Source organism: Hibiscus syriacus, unplaced genomic scaffold (assembly GCF_006381635.1).
Source record: "Hibiscus syriacus cultivar Baekdansim isolate YM2019G1 unplaced genomic scaffold, ASM638163v2 tig00014445_pilon, whole genome shotgun sequence".
Taxonomy (NCBI): Eukaryota; Viridiplantae; Streptophyta; class Magnoliopsida; order Malvales; family Malvaceae; genus Hibiscus; species Hibiscus syriacus.
Genome location: NW_024062327.1, coordinates 431685 through 450690, shown reverse-complemented (window position 1 = coordinate 450690; position 19006 = coordinate 431685). Strand labels below are relative to the sequence as shown.

General features: G+C 34.6%; 1 protein-coding gene across 1 annotated transcript; it reads left to right on the top strand.

The window, feature by feature from the left end:
- Positions 1-14316: 14316 nt before the first annotated feature.
- LOC120207325 (GATA transcription factor 21-like) lies at positions 14317-15615 on the top strand. The gene is made up of 3 exons (XM_039206805.1): positions 14317-14430; positions 14582-14944; positions 15090-15615. Exons 1-3 carry the CDS (start codon positions 14332-14334, stop codon positions 15441-15443), a joined length of 816 nt encoding a protein of 271 aa, XP_039062736.1. The 5' UTR covers positions 14317-14331; the 3' UTR covers positions 15444-15615.
- Positions 15616-19006: the final 3391 nt, after the last annotated feature.

Below are 19006 nucleotides of genomic sequence, written 5' to 3'. Positions count from 1 at the left end.
TCCTACAAATTGGGTTCTATCGGCTTACACTGAAGGTGGCGTTGTTATATGTGTGGAGCATTTTGGTCCATACTGGTTCTCCAATCGAAGGCGACAAAAATGCCATAACAATTCATGATATTTTGGAGTTTACATCCCTTCAACCCTATTTAATTTATGTTTTATAAGTTTTATTTTGTCGTGAGTGTTTGTTTGTTTATTTTTGTTTGTTTTATTTCTTTATTTTTAATTTTAATATTAGTTATTTTTTAGGACGAATGGTGTTTTGGAGATGAATATGATGAAATCTCACATGGATTGAAAGACAATACTAATGCAAAGCTTCTCGTGATATTGGGATTAAACAAGGACAAAGCCAAGGACAAGGTCGAGGGAATATCACAGGCTGCTGCAAACCAATATGCCACGTCAAAGCTAGATGAAATCGAGGAATCAATAGAGCATACGAGGGAATATATGGAGGCTACTAATGATGGAACAATTTTCTTTACCTATGTCAAGTAACAAGACGCAGTTATGACACCTGTTCATAAAGAGATACTCCTACATTTGGCTTATAATCTTTCATTCATCATGGACGTGATCTTGCCAGCATCTTAAGATACCATAAAATTTTCAAATGTTATTCAGCAAGATATTACACCCAAGCCAGATGATGCTAACCCAATCAACACGGTATGGTGCCCGAGCAAGTACCTAAGTTTTAGCCCTATCCCAAACTAAGCCCGAAAAGTAAAAAGACCCATAATGCAGATGAGCCCTCAAGTGAGATACCCAACCAGATAGAAATGTCGTTGCAACCTTTGCCACGCAGGACTAGCTGATGCCTGAATACATCTGTTGGGCGTGTGAAGACCCCATCATCCAAGAACACTGAAGGCCCTAGAACACCACCTGCTGAACCCAATTCTGACCCTGACGCAAACCCCACCTCACTGAGAAAGTGCACCACGCGCAATACTACTAGCACTGCCAGCGCGACTCCACAACCGTCTTAGGAAGACAAGGTACCTTGCATTACATTACATTGAATCATATAGCATGTAGTTTAGTTTTAACTTAGTTTTTATTCAGCATTGAGTAAAATACTTCTCTCAAGTTTGGGAAAGGTAGTTTTCTTTGTAGAACATGTGAATTATATTATTAGCATAACGTTATGCCATGGCGTCTGTAAATGATAGGATAGTTAGATGAAATGTTTTAATGATACCCGATGATGATGAACTTTTTTAGGCTATAAATTGAATGTAAATGACTATTGAGAATGATAGAAATTACTCTAGGGTTTGATGCTTTGTGAATTATTCTTACACGATTTGTATGTTCTCTATACTTAAAGAACTTAGGTAGTTTTTATGAAAGTACTCTGGTTAGCCTTGGCATTAAAATATGGTATTATGCTTAAATGATAAATCACTGTTTAAGAACTCCCTTATGTCTGAATTTTGTTTAATTATGTATAAATGCTTCGGCATAGCTATAGAGGGACACTTCTATTTACCGTGGCATTGCCTGGAACTCTCTTTAATAAATGGAAGCCACGCGTATACGAGTGAATGAAAATAGTCACAATATGACTCTACCTGACTAGCTTGAGGTGGAAGCTATGCTCCCTTACACGTAGAGTGTGGGATGGTATATGTGATGAGCTGACTCTCTTCGTAGTAGAGTAAAAAATGTGTATTAAGTGAAAAGGGAGTATAAATAAGCTTAATGCGATGAGCTCCCTTAATAAAAATGGTAAGGAAATCGTACTAAGTGTATGAATTTCCAGATAGGCCACTTTGTGTGCTAAAATGGAAAGGAAATCTTAATAGTGTATGAATTTCAAGATAGGGCACTTTGTGTGCTAAAATAGTAAGGAAATCATACTAAGTGTATGAATTTCCAGATATGGCACTTTGTTTGCTAAAAGGGTAAGAAAATCATATTGATTGTATGAAATTCCAATTGAATTATAGAGTCTAGTAATGTTTGATAAATGAGGTTAAAGGCATCAGCGATACAAGATACAGACTTGCCTACCGTTTGTAAAGATTCATTAGAATGGGAAGTATAATATAATAATTCGTGTTTAGAATTTTACTTGAGCTAAATCCGGCCTCACTAAGTAATACTTAATGTGTGCTTATTTCATGTGTAGGTTATGTATAACTGAGTAAGGAGATCTTTTGTACATCCAGACAGAGTCGCCTCATCAGTAACCCTATGACACACCTGTCTACATTATGTTATATTTTAGTGGCATGTAATAAGGTGTAGTAGAACTACTTTAATAAGTATTTTGATTAAAAGGTTGTAAAATAATGTAATGTTTAAACACTCTTTTGTTGTTTATTTAAGTTAAGATATGTTTTGTTTTAAGCAAGATAAATATTTTTCTAAAACTGAAACAAAATTTTATGCGTTTTCGTATTTGGAATATTAATACTATTAATGTGACATTTGTGCTTCATATATGTATGGGTATACGGGAGATGGGTGTTACAGCCAACATACCATAGAGCCATCATAACAGTGTTTCATGAGATGATGCATAAAGAAAAAAAAGTTTATGTCGATGATATGATTGTCAAGGCTAAGACAGAGGAAGAACACGTTGGGAATTTGAGAAAAATCTTTCACAGATAAAGGAAATTCCAAATGAAACTTAATCCAAGTAAGTGTACCTTTGGGGTGACGTCCTGGAATCTTTTATGGTTTGTAGTGAGCAAAAAAGAGATTAAAATAGATTCAGACAAAGTTAAAGCTATTCAAAATTTACCACTCCTATAAACATAAAAATAAGTTTGAGGATTCTTGGGGAGATTAAATTACATCGCTCGGTTTATCTCACAATTGATCGAGAAATATGATCCAATTTTTTTGACGTCTCTGCAAAAATAACTCAGGGGTATGGAATGATGATTGTCAAGAAGATTTTGAAGTAGTCAAGTAATATTTGTCAAATACCTCAGTCTTAGTGCCATCTATCTCACGCAAATCATTAATTATCTACATGTCAATCTTTGAGAATTCAATGGGGTGTGTATTAGAGCATGTTTACCAAACTAAGAAGAAAGAAAGAGCAATTGACTATCTCACTAAAAAGTTCATTGATTGCGAGACAAGGTACTCACCGATCGAAAAGTTATGTTGTGCTTTGGTTTGGGGTACTCGAAGTCTCAAGCAGTATATGTTGTATCACAACACTTGGTTGATCTATAAACTTGACCCTTTAAAATATCTTATGGGTGTACCTGCTCTATCTAAAAGATTAGCTCAATGGCAGATTCTATTGTCAGAGTTTGACATTTAATACTTAAGCCAGAAAAAAGTTAAAGGGAGCACCATAGTAGATTTTATAACAAGTATGGCTTTCGAATAATATGAATCGCTGAGTTTTGATTTCCCAAATGAAGATCTAATGGCTATTTCAGTAGATGAAGAAATTACATCAACCAATGAACATTGGAAGTTGAACTTTGATGGTGCTTCAAATGCCTTGGGTCATGGAATTGGGGTAATTTTAGTCTCACCCAGTGGAGAACACTATCCTTTTACCAGTTGGTTGAATTTTGATTCCACAAATAATATGGTCGAGTATGAATCTTGTGTTTTGGATCTCAGAGCTGCCATTGAGCGCAAAGTAAAGACACTAAAAGTATATGGGGAATCAGCTCTAGTAATTTATCAACATAGAGGAGAGTGGGAAACAAAAGATCCCAAACTGGTGGAATATCGTAAATTGGTCATGGAACTTATCGAATAATTTGATGAAGTGACATTCAATTACCTCCCAAGAGAAGAGAATCAAATGGAAGATGCCTTGGTGACTTTGGAAAGAGCATTTAAAGTAAATGAACACTCAAATATAATGTCCATTGAGATGCAGGATTATGAGTATCCATCACATTGCTTTAACATTGAAGAAGATGAAGATGAAAATCCCTAGTATTATGATATCTTTCAATACATTAGATATCAAAGTTATCATGAGCAGGCATCTGAGAATGACAAAAGAACTATTAGAATGATGGTTGCATGGTATGTGCTTGATAATGAGATCTTGTACAAGAAAAGTCCAGATCAGGTTCTACTGAGGTGTGTGGATGTCAAATGAGATAGAAAAATCATTGAGGAAGTGCATGAGGGGGTGTGTGGTACCCATGCCAATGGGCATGCGATGGCTAGACAAATAATGATATTTGGGTATTATTGGTCAACAAAGAAGATCGATTGCATTAATTATTCCAAAAATGTCACAAGTACCAGATTTATGGTTACAAGATCCATACCACTCCTCATACATTGCACGTGATGACAGCTATGTGGTTGTTCTCTGTATAGGGAATTGATGTTATTGGACAAATTTTGCCTAAGGCTTCAAATGGTGATCATTTCATCTTGATAATATAGACTACTTCACTAAATGGGTAGAAGCGGCTTCTTATGCAAATGTCACTCAGTCAACAGTCTGTAAGTTCTTAAAGAAGGAAATCATTTGTCATTATGGTTTACTAAAAGGAATCATCTCCGACAATACCTTGAACCTAAAAAATAAGATGATGAAATCAGTCTATGAGCAGTTCAAGATAAAGCATCATATTTCCACTACTTATCACCCGAAGAGGCAACTAATAAGAACATCAAGAGGCTTATAGAGAATATGATTGAGACTTGTAAAGACTGGCATAAGAAGTTACCATTTGCTCTGTTTGCTTATCGAACTTCGGTACAATCGTTAACTGTGCCAACTCCATTTTCTTTAGCCTATGGGATGGAAGCTTTGTTACCCATTGAGGTAGAAATTCCCTCATTTCGAGTTTTATCAAAGGTGAAGGTAGATGAGGCAGAATGGGTATAAACTAGGTACGATCAATTGAATTTGATTGAAGAAAATATATTGAAAGCTATTTATCATGGTCAGATGTACAGAAGTGCATGATACGAGCACGTGATAAGAAAGTTCACCCCATAGAGTTTTAAAAGGGAGATGTGGTGCTTAGAAGAATCTTACCCATTCAAAAATATTTATGAGGAAAGTGGATGCCAAACTAGGAGGGACCTTATGTTGTGAAGAAAGCCTTTTCTTGAGGATATTTGTTCCTTACTAAGATGGATGAACCAGAATTACCCAACCCAATGAACTTCGATGCGGTCAAAAATTATTTTGCCTGAAGATAAAGCAAAAGAGAAAAAAAGGAAAAAATAAATAAAAAGGGGTTCAAGATGAAAATATGTAAAACCAAAGGAGGTCTCAAGTTGAAAACTCGCAAAGGGTGACTTAAGTGTCATTTAAATTCAAGATTAGTGCATGGTGGAGGTCTTGAATTAATAGTGAAGTTGAAATAGCCTTTGGTTTAAGCAGTAACATTAAATGGTGATCAGAGTTGGGGACTGAAGATTGAAAAGGTCATGGTTAAAACATACAGAAAATAAATTGAATACAAATGAAATTCAGTACTAGTTTATGGCATCTAATATCTAGAGATTTGATAGTCTAGAGGGAACTTCACACCCTTATGCATTGTCACAATTCTCGCGATCTCTTTAATAGAAGCTACACTTGAGTCACTCTGCGGCGTGCCAGTTCAAAAGCATCCTTACTATTGATATCTGGGGACACCTAATTTGTTTTCTTTTACTTTTTTCTGTTAAACGTTTTCATGTATTTACCCAAAAGCTCATTATATTTATATAAATAAAAAATGTATTTTTCTGGTTGACATTCTTTTGCAAGCATCTTACATTTAAATTAAATACATGTAGTTTAACTTGAAAAACATGAAATCACCATGAATTACTATGCAAAAAGTTTGGAAAAGTGTAGGTATTTTGAAGCTGACAATGGATTTTAGGATGGGCTCTAGGAAATTAAAACCTTGGGATACATAGAAAGTTTTAGCAAGTTGAGATTAATCCAAGATATTCATCACTGATTGGGCAGATGGGTTATGAAACCATTGAATGTTCATGGAAAGTAAGAAAACAATATCATATTCAACCAAAACATATATGATCAAGATTGTCAGTTGGGGTGAACATGTGGTTTTTTGTGTCCAAGGTTGGATTGGGTTACAAGGTGACCAACGAGAAAGGGTTCTCCTTTAAATATGAAAATATACCCAAAATTGCATTATTGAACACATTTTAGGCATAAATAGGGTCATGCAATTCATAATATGTATGATAATAAATGAGATTGGGTACTTACAGGTCTTCCAAAAGAAAGTTGAATGTTGAAGATGTTGAAGCCTCAAGTTTAAAGTAACCAATTCAAAGTCTTAAAAAGAGAGAGGTCCAAATGACACCAGAGTCAAGGTAGATTTTCATATATGATGGCTACTAGACGAGTCTCCATAAGAGAAGTTGATTTTCAAAGATTCTCTTGAGTTCTAGACCTTCAGGTATGACGTTTTCAAATTCTCAAATATACATAACAAGGGGTAATTTTTAATTTTCAGATTCGATCTTTTTGAATACAAGAGAAGTAAATCAATCCTGGTTCATTCTTTTCAAAAGAGGGGTAGAGTGAATCCAATTTCTTTAAAAGATCTGATCTCTCTTAAAGAGTAGCGGAGCATATCCTCATTTTTTTTAGATATGGTTGTTCTGAAAAGTAGTGAAGCAAGTCAACATTGATTCAATGTTTCCTTGCGAACAGTGAATTGAATAAAAAAATTTCGAGTCTGATCTCTCTAAAGAGCAGTGTAGCATATCTTTCTTCTTTTAGATTTGGTCTTCCTGAAGAGTAGTGAAGCAAATCAAGTTCGATTCAATCTTCCCTGAAGAGCAACGAAGTGAATCAAAATTTTTCGAGATCTGATTAGCAAAAAATTGGAGCAGATCAAGTTCAGCCTACCCTGAAGTTTCAGTGGAGCGAACTAACCTTTTGAATTCCTCATAACCAGAAAAATATGACCATCATTTGATCGTTTATCCATTGTCGTTGCACGACAATGAGCAAAGAGGGGCAGTTATAGATACTCATTTTGTCCGGAGTTTTTATTCAAGTTTCATTTGCGTTATATATATATATATATATATATATATATATCCTATTAGTTAGTTTAATATAATGATTTATTAGGTTAATTATTTAATTGCATATATGTAGGGTGTATATTATATAGGCACATAATTTATATTATATTGTTATTAATTATGTGAATATACATATATATATATATATATATATGTCTGTTTTTCATTATATATGGGTTACATATTAATAATAATTATTATTAATTATGCTTACATATAATAATATTATTAGTCATGTGTGTGTATATTATTATGGGTGTATATGATTATCATTATTATTATTATTATTATTATTATTATTATTATTATTATTATTATTATATACGTATAAATATATTATAAGTAATTAAATTGCATATATATAAATATTAATGGAATTTAAATAGAACTAATTTTATTAATTTCATTTTAGAGGCCAAATATTAACTACAAAAAGCCCAAAGCAATTACAAGGAAAAATGGCCCAAACAACAACTAAAGCCCAACTAAAGCAAGCCCAATCGGTTAGGATCCCAAAGCTAGAACCCAATGGAGCTAGTGTTTTCGAAGAGAGTCCTCAGTCACCTCTAAATGATAGTCATTAGATCATGAGCGGATCTGACGGCCTAGATCAGTCCAAAGGTGTTAGGGTTTTGTACCCAAATGATACCTCACTAGTAGCCGCTACCAACGAAGCTCAATCGTCTAGATTTGTGCGTTGGTTGTACTTGCATTGCTCCAAATACCCACGCGCCTGACCTCTGCGCCTGCAGCAACATCGTATGTCCACTGCCACATTCCCTCTGCCATGAAAATGGTAGGGGATGGAGGGATAAATGACAAAAGACTCATTTTCCTCGTCTCGTGCATGTAGAATAAAACAAAAAAGAAAATATAGAAAATGGGGTTTTTTCAGAAGAGAACATAAAGAATAGAAAACAAAAAAGGGGACTGGTCTCCCCATGAATAGAGCATCATAAAAACATAAGAACATAAAAGGAAAAAGGGAACCCTCTTTTCATTAGCCATCATCTTCTATCAGCAAAAGAGTACAAAACCAAAAAAAATCCTTTTTGAGCAGCAACCAAACTAAGAAAGAAGAGAGCTTTTCCTTTTTTTTTATGTTAGAAGAATCAAGCACTTAAAGAAAGGAGAAAAGCCCAAAAGAGAAAAGATTATTTTTGTCGTCCGAAAAAGAGTGTCACCATCCCCTGGAGTTAAAACCTTGTTGAGCCGCTTGAGGTAACACTTCTTTTAAGTTTGTTTGGGGTTTAAGGGGGTCATTTCTTTGGGTTTTGGGTGGCTTTGTGTTCGGTTTATGGGAGAGAGAATGCTTTGAGGCATTTTACCTCCTTATCGGAGCCCTTTGAGGGTGACGGCTACGATGGTCGTGAGGTCAAGGAAGGAAAACGAGAGAAAGGAACGGGAGGGGTTAGAGATGAGAGAAAATGACATGTTGGAGTTTAAGGGGAGCAAGGTGATAAAGTGGATATTAGGTTAAACACAAGCCTAACTGAGGCTTTAAGTGTGAAACAACGTCGCTCCATCTCGGCTAGGTTCACCCATTTTTGTAATGTGGATGGGATTATTATGTAAGCACTCCGTCCAATTTTTGTTTTAATTCATTTCAGTCCTCAAATCCAGTTTCTTTATATTTTTTATTTTGTCTTTAAGATTTATGTGTGTTGCATTTTAGTCATGTGATAAGTTATTTTTAAATCTTTGTTGATGGTCGTGAGGTCAAGGAAGGAAAATGAGAGAAAGGAAGGGGAGGGGTTAGAGATGAGAGAAAACGACATGTTGGAGTTTAAGGGGAGCAAGGTGATAAAGTGGATATTAGGTTTAACACAAGCCTAACTGAGGCTTTAAGTGGAATGTGACACAACGTCGCTCCATCTCGGCTAGGTTCACCCGTTTTTACGCTTGTGGATGGGATTATTATGTAAGCACTCCGTCCAATTTTCGTTTTAATTCATTTCAGTCCTCAAATCAAGTTTCTTTATATTTCTGATTTTGTCTTTAAGATTTACGTGTGTTGCATTTTAGTCATGTGCTAAGTTATTTTTAAATCTTTGTTGCTTTTCATATTTGTCATGTAATTTCTTTGATTTCCATTTTAGTCCATATTATATGTTTGCTTATATTTCGCGTTGTTTATGTTTCTGGCATGTCCTTCCTAGAACTACTTATGGGTTTATTTTTTTTTGGTGCCTGGAATATATAATTGTTGTGCTCTATGACTTACATTTGTTTAACCAGCTAATTAGGTCCCTAGATTTGCTATTTTAACCTTGGATTTGTTTGTCCTTTCTTGATCACTATGCCATTTACTTTTTCCTCATGTATGTACATATGTTCATTTACCATATTTATTTTTCCTATGTTGTTGACGAGGCTTGTTGTGTGTGTTATTTATTCAATTGCTTAAGCCTAATGTGTTATATATATATATATATATATTTGTATTGGTTTTTATTATTCCATATGTCACATTATATATATATATATATATATATATATATATATATATATTTGTATTGGTCTTTATTATGCCATATGTCACATTTTCTTTCCTTTTTTATGGTGACATACATGTAAACGCATATATTTAGGGTAAATGTATTTTGTGTTTATTTAGTAGGTTTCACGTGTGCCATGACATATGTATATGTGATTCATCTTGGTTATACTTTTATGTGTTGAGTATGATGTGGCATGTTGTAAAATTTATGTGGTCTTGAATATTGTTAAGTTAGGTTATGCATGCCTTTAAATTTTATTTAATTTAATATAGATAAAATATCATGTTATTTAATTCTCTTTTCTATGTTTTTATATAAGTATATTTGTTCCTACATATAGAATTAGGTATTACTTATCTTTTCAAAATTGACATGCATGATACTCCCATAAGAATCACTCGATTCATTCAAATAAATAGACTAAGGGTAATATCCTTTCATTTTAAGGTCATTGTGAAGTGATTGTCTTAACGTATAAGAAAGTCACTTCCGGTAATTTTAAAATGAAAGTGTATCTCATTAAGTGAGACCTTAAAAATTGATTAGACTTAAAATTTGGGAAAGAGAGAAAAAGAAATGTTCGTCTATTTAAATTAGTTGAGAAAATATCGTTAGAACTTATAAATGGTCTGATCTTGACGTCTTTAAATAATCTAACATCCTTCTTCTTTCTAAAAGGATTGGTAATTTTTAATTTAATTTGTTTTACTTTATTTTATCATCATTCATACATTCGAATTAATAATGAATTTGCAAATGTAATTGTAATATTTCCTTATTTCGATTGAAGTAAGAATAGACTGCTTTAAGGCATGAGATGTTGTTTTTTCTCGATAGGAAATAATTAAATATTATTGTGTTTCGTTCTAAAATTCAAATAATATTATTTGAAAGGATCTTAAATTAAATTAAATTCGAATTCGTAAATTTCATTGCAAATATAACTAATTTAATAAAAGATAATAATTATATAATATAGTTTGATCTTTGAAGCTATAAATCTGTGGTTTTATAAGTAACTGGACGCGGTAATATTAATTTTGCAAACTAATAAATCAAGTATCCCGAAGGTTTAACTGAACTTATGGTTTTGTTGGCCCTATTTTTTTATCGCTATTCCAGTTTAATAAAACAGGCTATAAGCTTAAAGAAATCAATAAATTGAAATGAAACCCTACTTTAAGTTGTTAACTCATATGGTTAATTACGTCAGTAATCTTGTCATGATGAATGAAGTCGTGTCAATTTACCAGCTGAACAAGATGGTTAATACAGACGTGTCAATTTACCAGCTGAACAAGATGGTTAATACTGAAATCATGTGATCTGCTTAGAATAATTCGAAGAATTCGTTGACTCTCAAAACCACTGAAAAGATCAAAATCGTGTTTTGAGATGGCATCCGTATTAACGATAGCCACGGGTAGAACCATCTTTTTCTTTTGTGTTGTTCCTTTCCTGGCTCAGCCTTTTTTAATTGTTTTTTCATATCCTCCTCCTCCGTTCCCCATAGTGTTCAAATTCAGAGTTTTCTCATTTTTCCTAAAAAGAGTAAAAAATGCAAAGATGAAACATGATTCACTATAGTAAAAGAATATGTGCAAGATTTATGTATATTATACATAGAATGATGGTAAAGCTGTGGGGTGCTGCATTTGTCTCTTGCCTGCTTTAAGCATTCAATGTTTTTTGGCAACACTAAGGTAGTTAAGAATGGAGATATTTTTATCTTTCCCATGGAAAACTCTAGCCCTTCTCTTCTCGCATTATATATATGTATAGATGCACCGTCCTCCAATTCTCCTTAAACATACCTAATATTTAGCCAAAAAAACCACAATTCCCTAATTAGAGAGATATACTTTACCTGTGTGCATCTGAGTCTGAGATATACATAATGCTTTTTACAATACCTAACTGAATCATGGATCATTATCTGCCTTGTTTCTATTCTTTTTACTAGTATTTATTAAGCAAAAACTACAATATATATATATATATATATTTGTCTTCGTACTCGCTAAGCTTCAGTCACATGACGATGTTTCCGTTCAGCGCGACCGTTTTGAGCGGGAGTATATGGACAAGATAGTTGATGATGAATGCCATACGAAGGTGTGTTTTAAAGCAGTTACTAGTAAATTCTGCACCACCATCACTTTGAAAAATTTTGATACGAGCAGAATATTGATTTTCCACAAATTTTTGAAATTGAATAAAAGTAGCATAGAAGTTTGATTTAAATTTCAATGGATAAAGCCAAGTGAAGCGAAAATAATCATCGATAAATAAAACATAGTAAACAAAACCCAAATTGTATTTTACTGGTGAAGGACCCCATATGTCGCAGTGAATAAGATCTAACACATTGGACGACCTATTTTCATTACGAGAATAAGGCAAACGATGACTTTTTGCAAGCTGGCATGTATCGCATAATTTAGGAGATGGCAATAAAGAGGTAAGATAAAACTGTCCTTTTTTATCCAATAAAGAAATAACAGAATGATTCACATGACCCAAACAAGCATGCCATAAATCATACGAAGCATGAAGAGATTTATTTTTAAGGACAGAAATAAAAGTGGAATTTCCGCGCTCTAGCACATATAAGCCGCCATCACGTTTACCGGTTGCCACCACCTTTCCCGTTTGGCAATTCTGAACAGTAAAAAAATCATTAGTAAAAGTAACGGATAAGGGAAAATCATTAGTTAATTTACTAATGGACAAAAGATTTTTAGGGAGATGGGGAACAACCAAAACATCCAACAATTGAATATCCGGGAGAGGGGAAATTTTACAGGTGTGGGTAATGGGTAGGGACGCACCATTCCCTACAATTACAGAATCCTTACCCGTGTAGGTGGAAGACTGATCCAAAGTGGAGTGGGTTGGAGTCATGTGGGCCGAAGCCCCTATATCCAAAAACCAATCAAAAGCCTCACTTTCGAATAAATAGCAGGAAGAGGTAAAATCCACTGCAAGGTGTGCCGTGGATTCAGGCCAATCATACCGTTCCTACACCGATCAGCAAAGTGTCATTCCTTCCGGCAAATCTGGCAGCGTGGTGGACGGCGACCATGGGTGGCGTTGGTTCGACTCTGTCCGTGATTGGAGTTGTTGCGCTGGTCATTTCCACGGCCATGGCATGGGCGAGAACCACCTCCATGATGAAAAGTGTTTCGGGTAGTAGTAAACACAGCAGTTGAGGACGCCAGAGTCTCTAGAGATTTTTGAAAATTTTCAAAACTCTCTGCTTTAGACACAAGATCAAAAAATAGGGGAGGGGGTTTGTGCCATCTGGGCAGTGGAGAAGCTAGAGAAATCGGGACCGAGACCACGCAAGAACCAATGGACTTTATCGGTTCCATCAACCGGACGACCGATTGCATGTAGTTGATCACACAAAGTTTTGAAAGCACGGGCATAGGCAGTAACAGAACGAGTGTCGTGTTTCATCAATTGGAGGTCATCTTTGAGACGAAGTTCACGGGCTTTGGAGCAGTGGCTGAAGGTATTTTCGAGGGCAGTCCAGACCTCACGGGATGTAGAGAGGCCAATGGCTTCAGCCATTGCTTCCTCGATAAGGGAGGAGAGGAGAAGACTAAGGAGGCTTTGGTCGGTTGCTTTGGCATAAGGGTGCCATCGACTTGACCCAATAAACCTTGGCTTTCAAGGAGGGGAAGGAGTTGGCTCTTCAATAGAAGATAGTTTGATGAGGAAAGCTTGATGGTAACCATGTGGATCATGGTGTTGAAGGGAAGGAGGGTGGGAGAAGAATCGGAAGAGGAATCAGCCATTGAGGATCGTGGGATGCTAATCCAATTAGACTCTTTATACCATGAGAATATTATGTGAAACCACCACATTTGTTAGTGGTGAGAAATTGCATATATAAATTCAATTACATAGTGTATAACTTAATTACAATAAAGATATGATTACAAAATAAATATAAAGAATAAGCTAAATAAGCTCCTATAATTGAGGGTCAATGATTATATATGGAAAGCCGTAGATTATGGTAGAGGATCCTCAACAGGGGACACCAGCAAGACTAAAAAAAAGGCAAGTCTTAGTTTGATACTATTCACCATTATATATGAATGATTAATCTCCTTTTTTGATAGTTTCATCACGTGTTTTGTGATGTTAATAAAAAAATTATGCATATGTCTTTATTGTTCTTCTTAATATTAGTAATATTTAAAATTTTATGATTATTTCTATTAATCATGTCGTCTCCAATGAGTTAAAGATAAATTCTCTCATTATTAGTATAATTCATTGGTAATTTATTAAAATTAAGTATTACTCCTAATTAATAAAAAATAAGAAATATGTGGAGACCAGAGTTAATTTCATTGCTTGATTAATTAATTTGTGTGGCTACAATGAAATGAAGTCTATCTCGAGGTTTTTGGAATTATTTAAAGTGGGGGTAAAATCTGCAGATAGGGTTTCTTTTTCATTTCTTGAATAGGGTGGAGCAGCACAGTAGCATAGTATCCAAGATCAAGACTTCACATTATGCTTTGTTCTCTTTTTAACTTTTTGTATTTGGCTATCATTCATTTATGTAAAGTCACGTGAACCTCTTATTTGCCCTTTTCGATCGTCCTTTATAAGGGATTTTGCCACTCGATGCCATGGCGTAGGCCCTCTTTTGCCTTTTCCTCTCAATCATTCATCCCCTCCCTAATCTCAATAAACATACGTACATCTCTCCACCTTTACTGGACGACGACGCACGCCAAGCGCATCACTTGGTTGCTCCATCTTCCTTAGCTGATATTTCCCCATGTCTTCTAGTAATTGCTATTCAACTCTTTATCCTTTTCCTATTGACCTCAACGTAGACGTATATAATGTTCAGCAGCAGTTCCGTGATCTAGAAGAGGTACATATTCATCACTACTTTCACCTTTTCATGTTATCCATCTTTGATAAACTTAGGGTTTTAACTTTTTTCTATTTTGTTTCCTTTGAGTTCCTTTAGCTTTTTTAGGGTAAATAATTATGGATCACTTGCATTTTTTTTGTTGCTTCAGGAAAAAGTATATGTTCCGGAAGATGGACCATTGAAGACTGATTGTGAGCTCAAGTTATCAATATGGAAAGAAGAAGAAGAAAAGGTTGGAACTCATCAAAGTAATGAGAATTTTTGTTCTGCGAACTGGATGCCTTCGAAGGTGAGGATCTTAAGGAAGATGATGAACTCGGATCATGTCGATATATCGAATAATTCTGAGCTGAAATCCAAAGATCAACACAAGCAGCAGCAGTCATCATCGTGTACGGATCACAGCGGCAACTCATATAACAGCAGCAGCAGCAGCAGCACAATTAGGGTTTGTGCTGATTGTAACACAACCAAGACTCCTCTTTGGAGGAGTGGACCTGGAGGCCCCAAGGTACTAAATTTCCTCTCTCTCTCTCTCTCTCTCTCTCACAAAACCCTTGCCCTAAAAGTGAGCTTAAAGAGTATAAAGTCAAGTACTATACCTGTTGTTTAAGATAATTAATTGACCTTTTTTGAATTTGACCTTTCTGCTGCAGTCGCTTTGCAACGCCTGTGGAATTAGACAAAGAAAAGCGAGAAGAGACATGGCTGCTGCTGCTGCAGCAGCGACAACTGGCAGCACTGCTGTTGCTGCTGAGACAACGACAACGGCATGTATGAAGAGTAAGGTTCAACATAAGGCAAAGAGATCAAGCGACGATTGTGTTCCACATTTCAAGGATAAAAAGTGCAAACTTAATCCTCAATCCCAAAGCAGAAACAAACTGTGTTTCGAGGATTTAAGGATAATCTTGAGCAAGAATTCAGCTTTTCATCGAGTTTTTCCTCAGGACGAGAAAGAAGCCGCGATCCTGCTGATGGCCTTATCGTATGGACTTGTTCACGGCTGAAAATTCTCTCCACCAGCTATTGTTATATATATTGTTGTTCTCTTAGGTTTTAATAATGTTGGAGTGTACTATGTAGTAGCTAGCTAGATCATAAATGTCTGAACTGTAAGAGTGAGTGAGAAAATTAAGGTGTGAGGAAAACATAATTAATTAAATAAACAAAAGAGATTTCAATCTTTAGAGCTTGATCACGTGGATTTGAACTAGCTGATAACCAAAATTAGGAGCTCTTGTTCATCTACTCTTATTATATATATAGCAGGGTTTTAAATAGCGTTTACGGTCACGTTTTCGGTCACGTCGCATTTATCACGGTTGTTGACATAACAGATGTTATTGCAAGTTTCACAGTCGTAAATTTTTTTTAAATGTCGTACAAGTTACTCTAAAATGACTAAATTAAATATAATTAAAATAAATTATAAAATTTAAATGGCATAAATTTAGATTACTGAAATTAATACTAAATTAAATAAAAATTAAAGTTTACATTTTAAAATAAGGATTAAATTCTAAATTCTAAAAGTAGAAAGATTCTCAAATTAACATATCCTTTAAAATTATATTTTTAAAGTAATTAAAATAATAATAATAAATCACCCTCCCCTCCCCACCCCTCCCCACCTTTCTAGTTCTGGCTCCTCCCCATAATTGTCTAAAACAAAAATGGTTTTGGCTTTCTGCCTCCTCCCCGCCTTTTGCCTCCCCCTTCCTCCTCCCCCCTCATTGTCTGGGAAAAAAACTACACCACCAATGTTTTTGTTTTGGAATCACGGTTGGATAACGGTTGTTGCGTCTCGTTATCGGCACAATCGTTCGTTTCCCGTTAAATTGTGGGCACAATCGACTGAGATTAGTGTGAATCCGTGACCCACCGTAAAAACTATGAAAACCGATTTTGGACGGTGGCGCGACCACAATATCACGACTGTTATCGCGTTTTCGGAATGCTATATGATACCTGATATATAGCGTGTTATGAATTTAATAAAATTTAATGTTCTATTTATGTCTTTTTTATTTTTTGGTGGCGGGGGGTTTGGAATTTAAAATGGTATGATGGTGATGAATAAAAGGGCAGCTAGGGTAATAGCTTTAATTATTTAATTTATTCCTGAAAGTTGCCTAGGAGAATGTAATTTTGTCTTGGACATTGTCTTTTTGTTCATGTCCGATTATAAATCGTAGTTTTGCATAAATGCTTGAAAGACTAGTACGACAACTATAACAGAAACAAATGGATTTTAACGCAAGACTGGGGATGAGTTAAGATAGTTGAGTATTCACCCATTACAATATCCAACTTTTTTTAAATTTGTACTACTATCTTGGCGAGTACTACACTACTACCTGCTTAAGTTGTTTCATTGTCGATCATCATAAATTTCAAAAAAAAAAATTATAAATTATTTTCCGTTGGATAGTCAATTGAACTATCCCATAAAATCGAACACAGTTTTGAAAAAAAAATATATTGATAATTAAACATTCTATTAATTATTCAACTAACAACGTTTTATAAACTTCTTTTAAATAATTTAGAAACAAACTCTTAAAATCTTTAAATGATGGTACAGGGGAGAGGTATCTCTTCTAGTACTATTATGTTTTGACGACAGTGATCTATAGCAGGGGTGAATACTCGACGTTATTTAACTTGTAATTGGATGAATTTGAATATTGAATTGAGTATTCGCGGTATGTTTAAAGCAAATTCATTTATTGACCTTTAATCATTTGCATATACTTTAAGTGTTTATATGGTATGGATAATAAGTATAAAGCATACATATTGGAGGGATCTTGTTATCGGATAAATCGGATAATTTGGGGTTCTAGAATTTTGGCACTCAATATCGATATTATTCATTTAGTATCGATATTGTTCTTGCTTAGTATCGTTATTATTCTTGTTTAGTATCGATATTGTTCATCCAATGCCGATACTATTACTACAGCCTCGATAGGGTATCAATACTAGGTATCAATACCAGTCAGATTTTTCTTTGAAGTATCGATACTCTCTTTGAAGTACCGATACAACCCGTCGAGTTCAACCTATAAAACCCTAAGATATCACAATTATTTCCCCAAACTCTAAAAACAACAATCAACCACTAAACCCTCTCTCAAAAACCTCTCTCAATATTATCTCATTCCATCATTTTGAAGTCGAATTTGCATTGTTTTTCAACTCTTGAACCTGCTAGCATCATCAGATTAGTGCATTCATCATTAAATTTCATCTCAATCCTAATTTTCAAGGTAATTTTTTTAAAACCCTATTTTTTTTTCTTTTCGAATCTAGGGCTAGTTTTAGTTAGTTTTTGCTTAAATTAGTGAATGAGCTTTACTTATTTTGCATTTTTACACTAGGATCTACACTTTTCAACAAAATCTTCTAATTTCAAAATTTTTAATTAAAATAATAATATTTCGTTTGTTTATATATATATACTTTTGTTTTTAATAAAAGTTTTTATAATTTTTTTTAAAACACATTATTTTTTAGCCCATTATATTATTATTATTAATAATATTTTAGTTATAGAATACCTTGAATTGTGGACTCATATTGAGTTTTGGGATTAATTGATTGCATACATATGTATTGTTTATCCTTGCAGGTATAAACTTTATTCCGATTTTCGTTAAAATGTCTCACAAACGTCCTAGATCATCATCCTCTCGTTCTAATCCACCTCCTAACCCTCTGTCAAATCCTCCTCCTAATCCAATTGAAATGACAATCGTAAACTCTTATTTTAATGGACCAAATCATCAAAATCTATATTCACGATACCTAAATCATTTTGAGTCTTACACTATTAGGGGTGAGCGTCTTCCTTCTCATAAGGCAATACAAGAGATGAACTTCAAATACCTACCTCTTCTCCAAGATTGGAAATTTGACAACACGTTCAAAGTAAAACCCGTTGTCTTTCACCAACTTGTCTGCATTTTCTATTCTAATGCGGTTTGCATTCAAAATGAATCTCGTACTCAAACTGAAAGTATTTGTTCCTATCTCTTGGGAGAATACATTACAATTGATTCTGAATCTATTGCTCGTGCCTTTGGTCTTGAAAACATCGGGATAGATAATGAGTGGGATTTTGTCCCTTCTTCCTTAGAAGTAGGAAATAGTGCTAGTATACTATACTTGAGTTTCACGAGCGTTTTCTTCTCTTAATTATCTCTTGGTGGTTTTGACCATCCGGAGGAAAATACTCCTCTTTTCGAAGTATCGATATTTAGTGGTTACACTATTTTCAAAATAATTAAAGAATTAATCTTGCTCAAATCATTTTCGGTGAGCTAGTGGACACCGTAAACCATATTCTCTCTAAGAGAGTCGAGTCTTTGGTGTTTGGTTGTCTTCTCAGTAATTTATTCATCAAAGCCTATCTTAGAGTCAACCTCGATGTTGCCATCCCTTTAGGTACCCAAATTGATTGTACGTCTCTCTGCAAGTCGGGATGGACTCAAGTTAGTACAAATTGGGAACGATCAACTAAAAAGACATCCGATGCTAGTTCTTCACATGCAGCTCCAGCTCCGGC

Excerpts from the sequence above, each read along its gene's own strand:
- LOC120207325 (XM_039206805.1), top strand. The coding sequence starts at position 14,332 with ATGTCTTCTAGTAATTGCTATTCAACTCTTTATCCTTTTCCTATTGAC. Across the intron at positions 14,431-14,581 it reads AGTTCCGTGATCTAGAAGAG|GAAAAAGTATATGTTCCGGA; the intron begins GTACATATTCAT and ends TTGTTGCTTCAG. Across the intron at positions 14,945-15,089 it reads GTGGACCTGGAGGCCCCAAG|TCGCTTTGCAACGCCTGTGG; the intron begins GTACTAAATTTC and ends TTTCTGCTGCAG.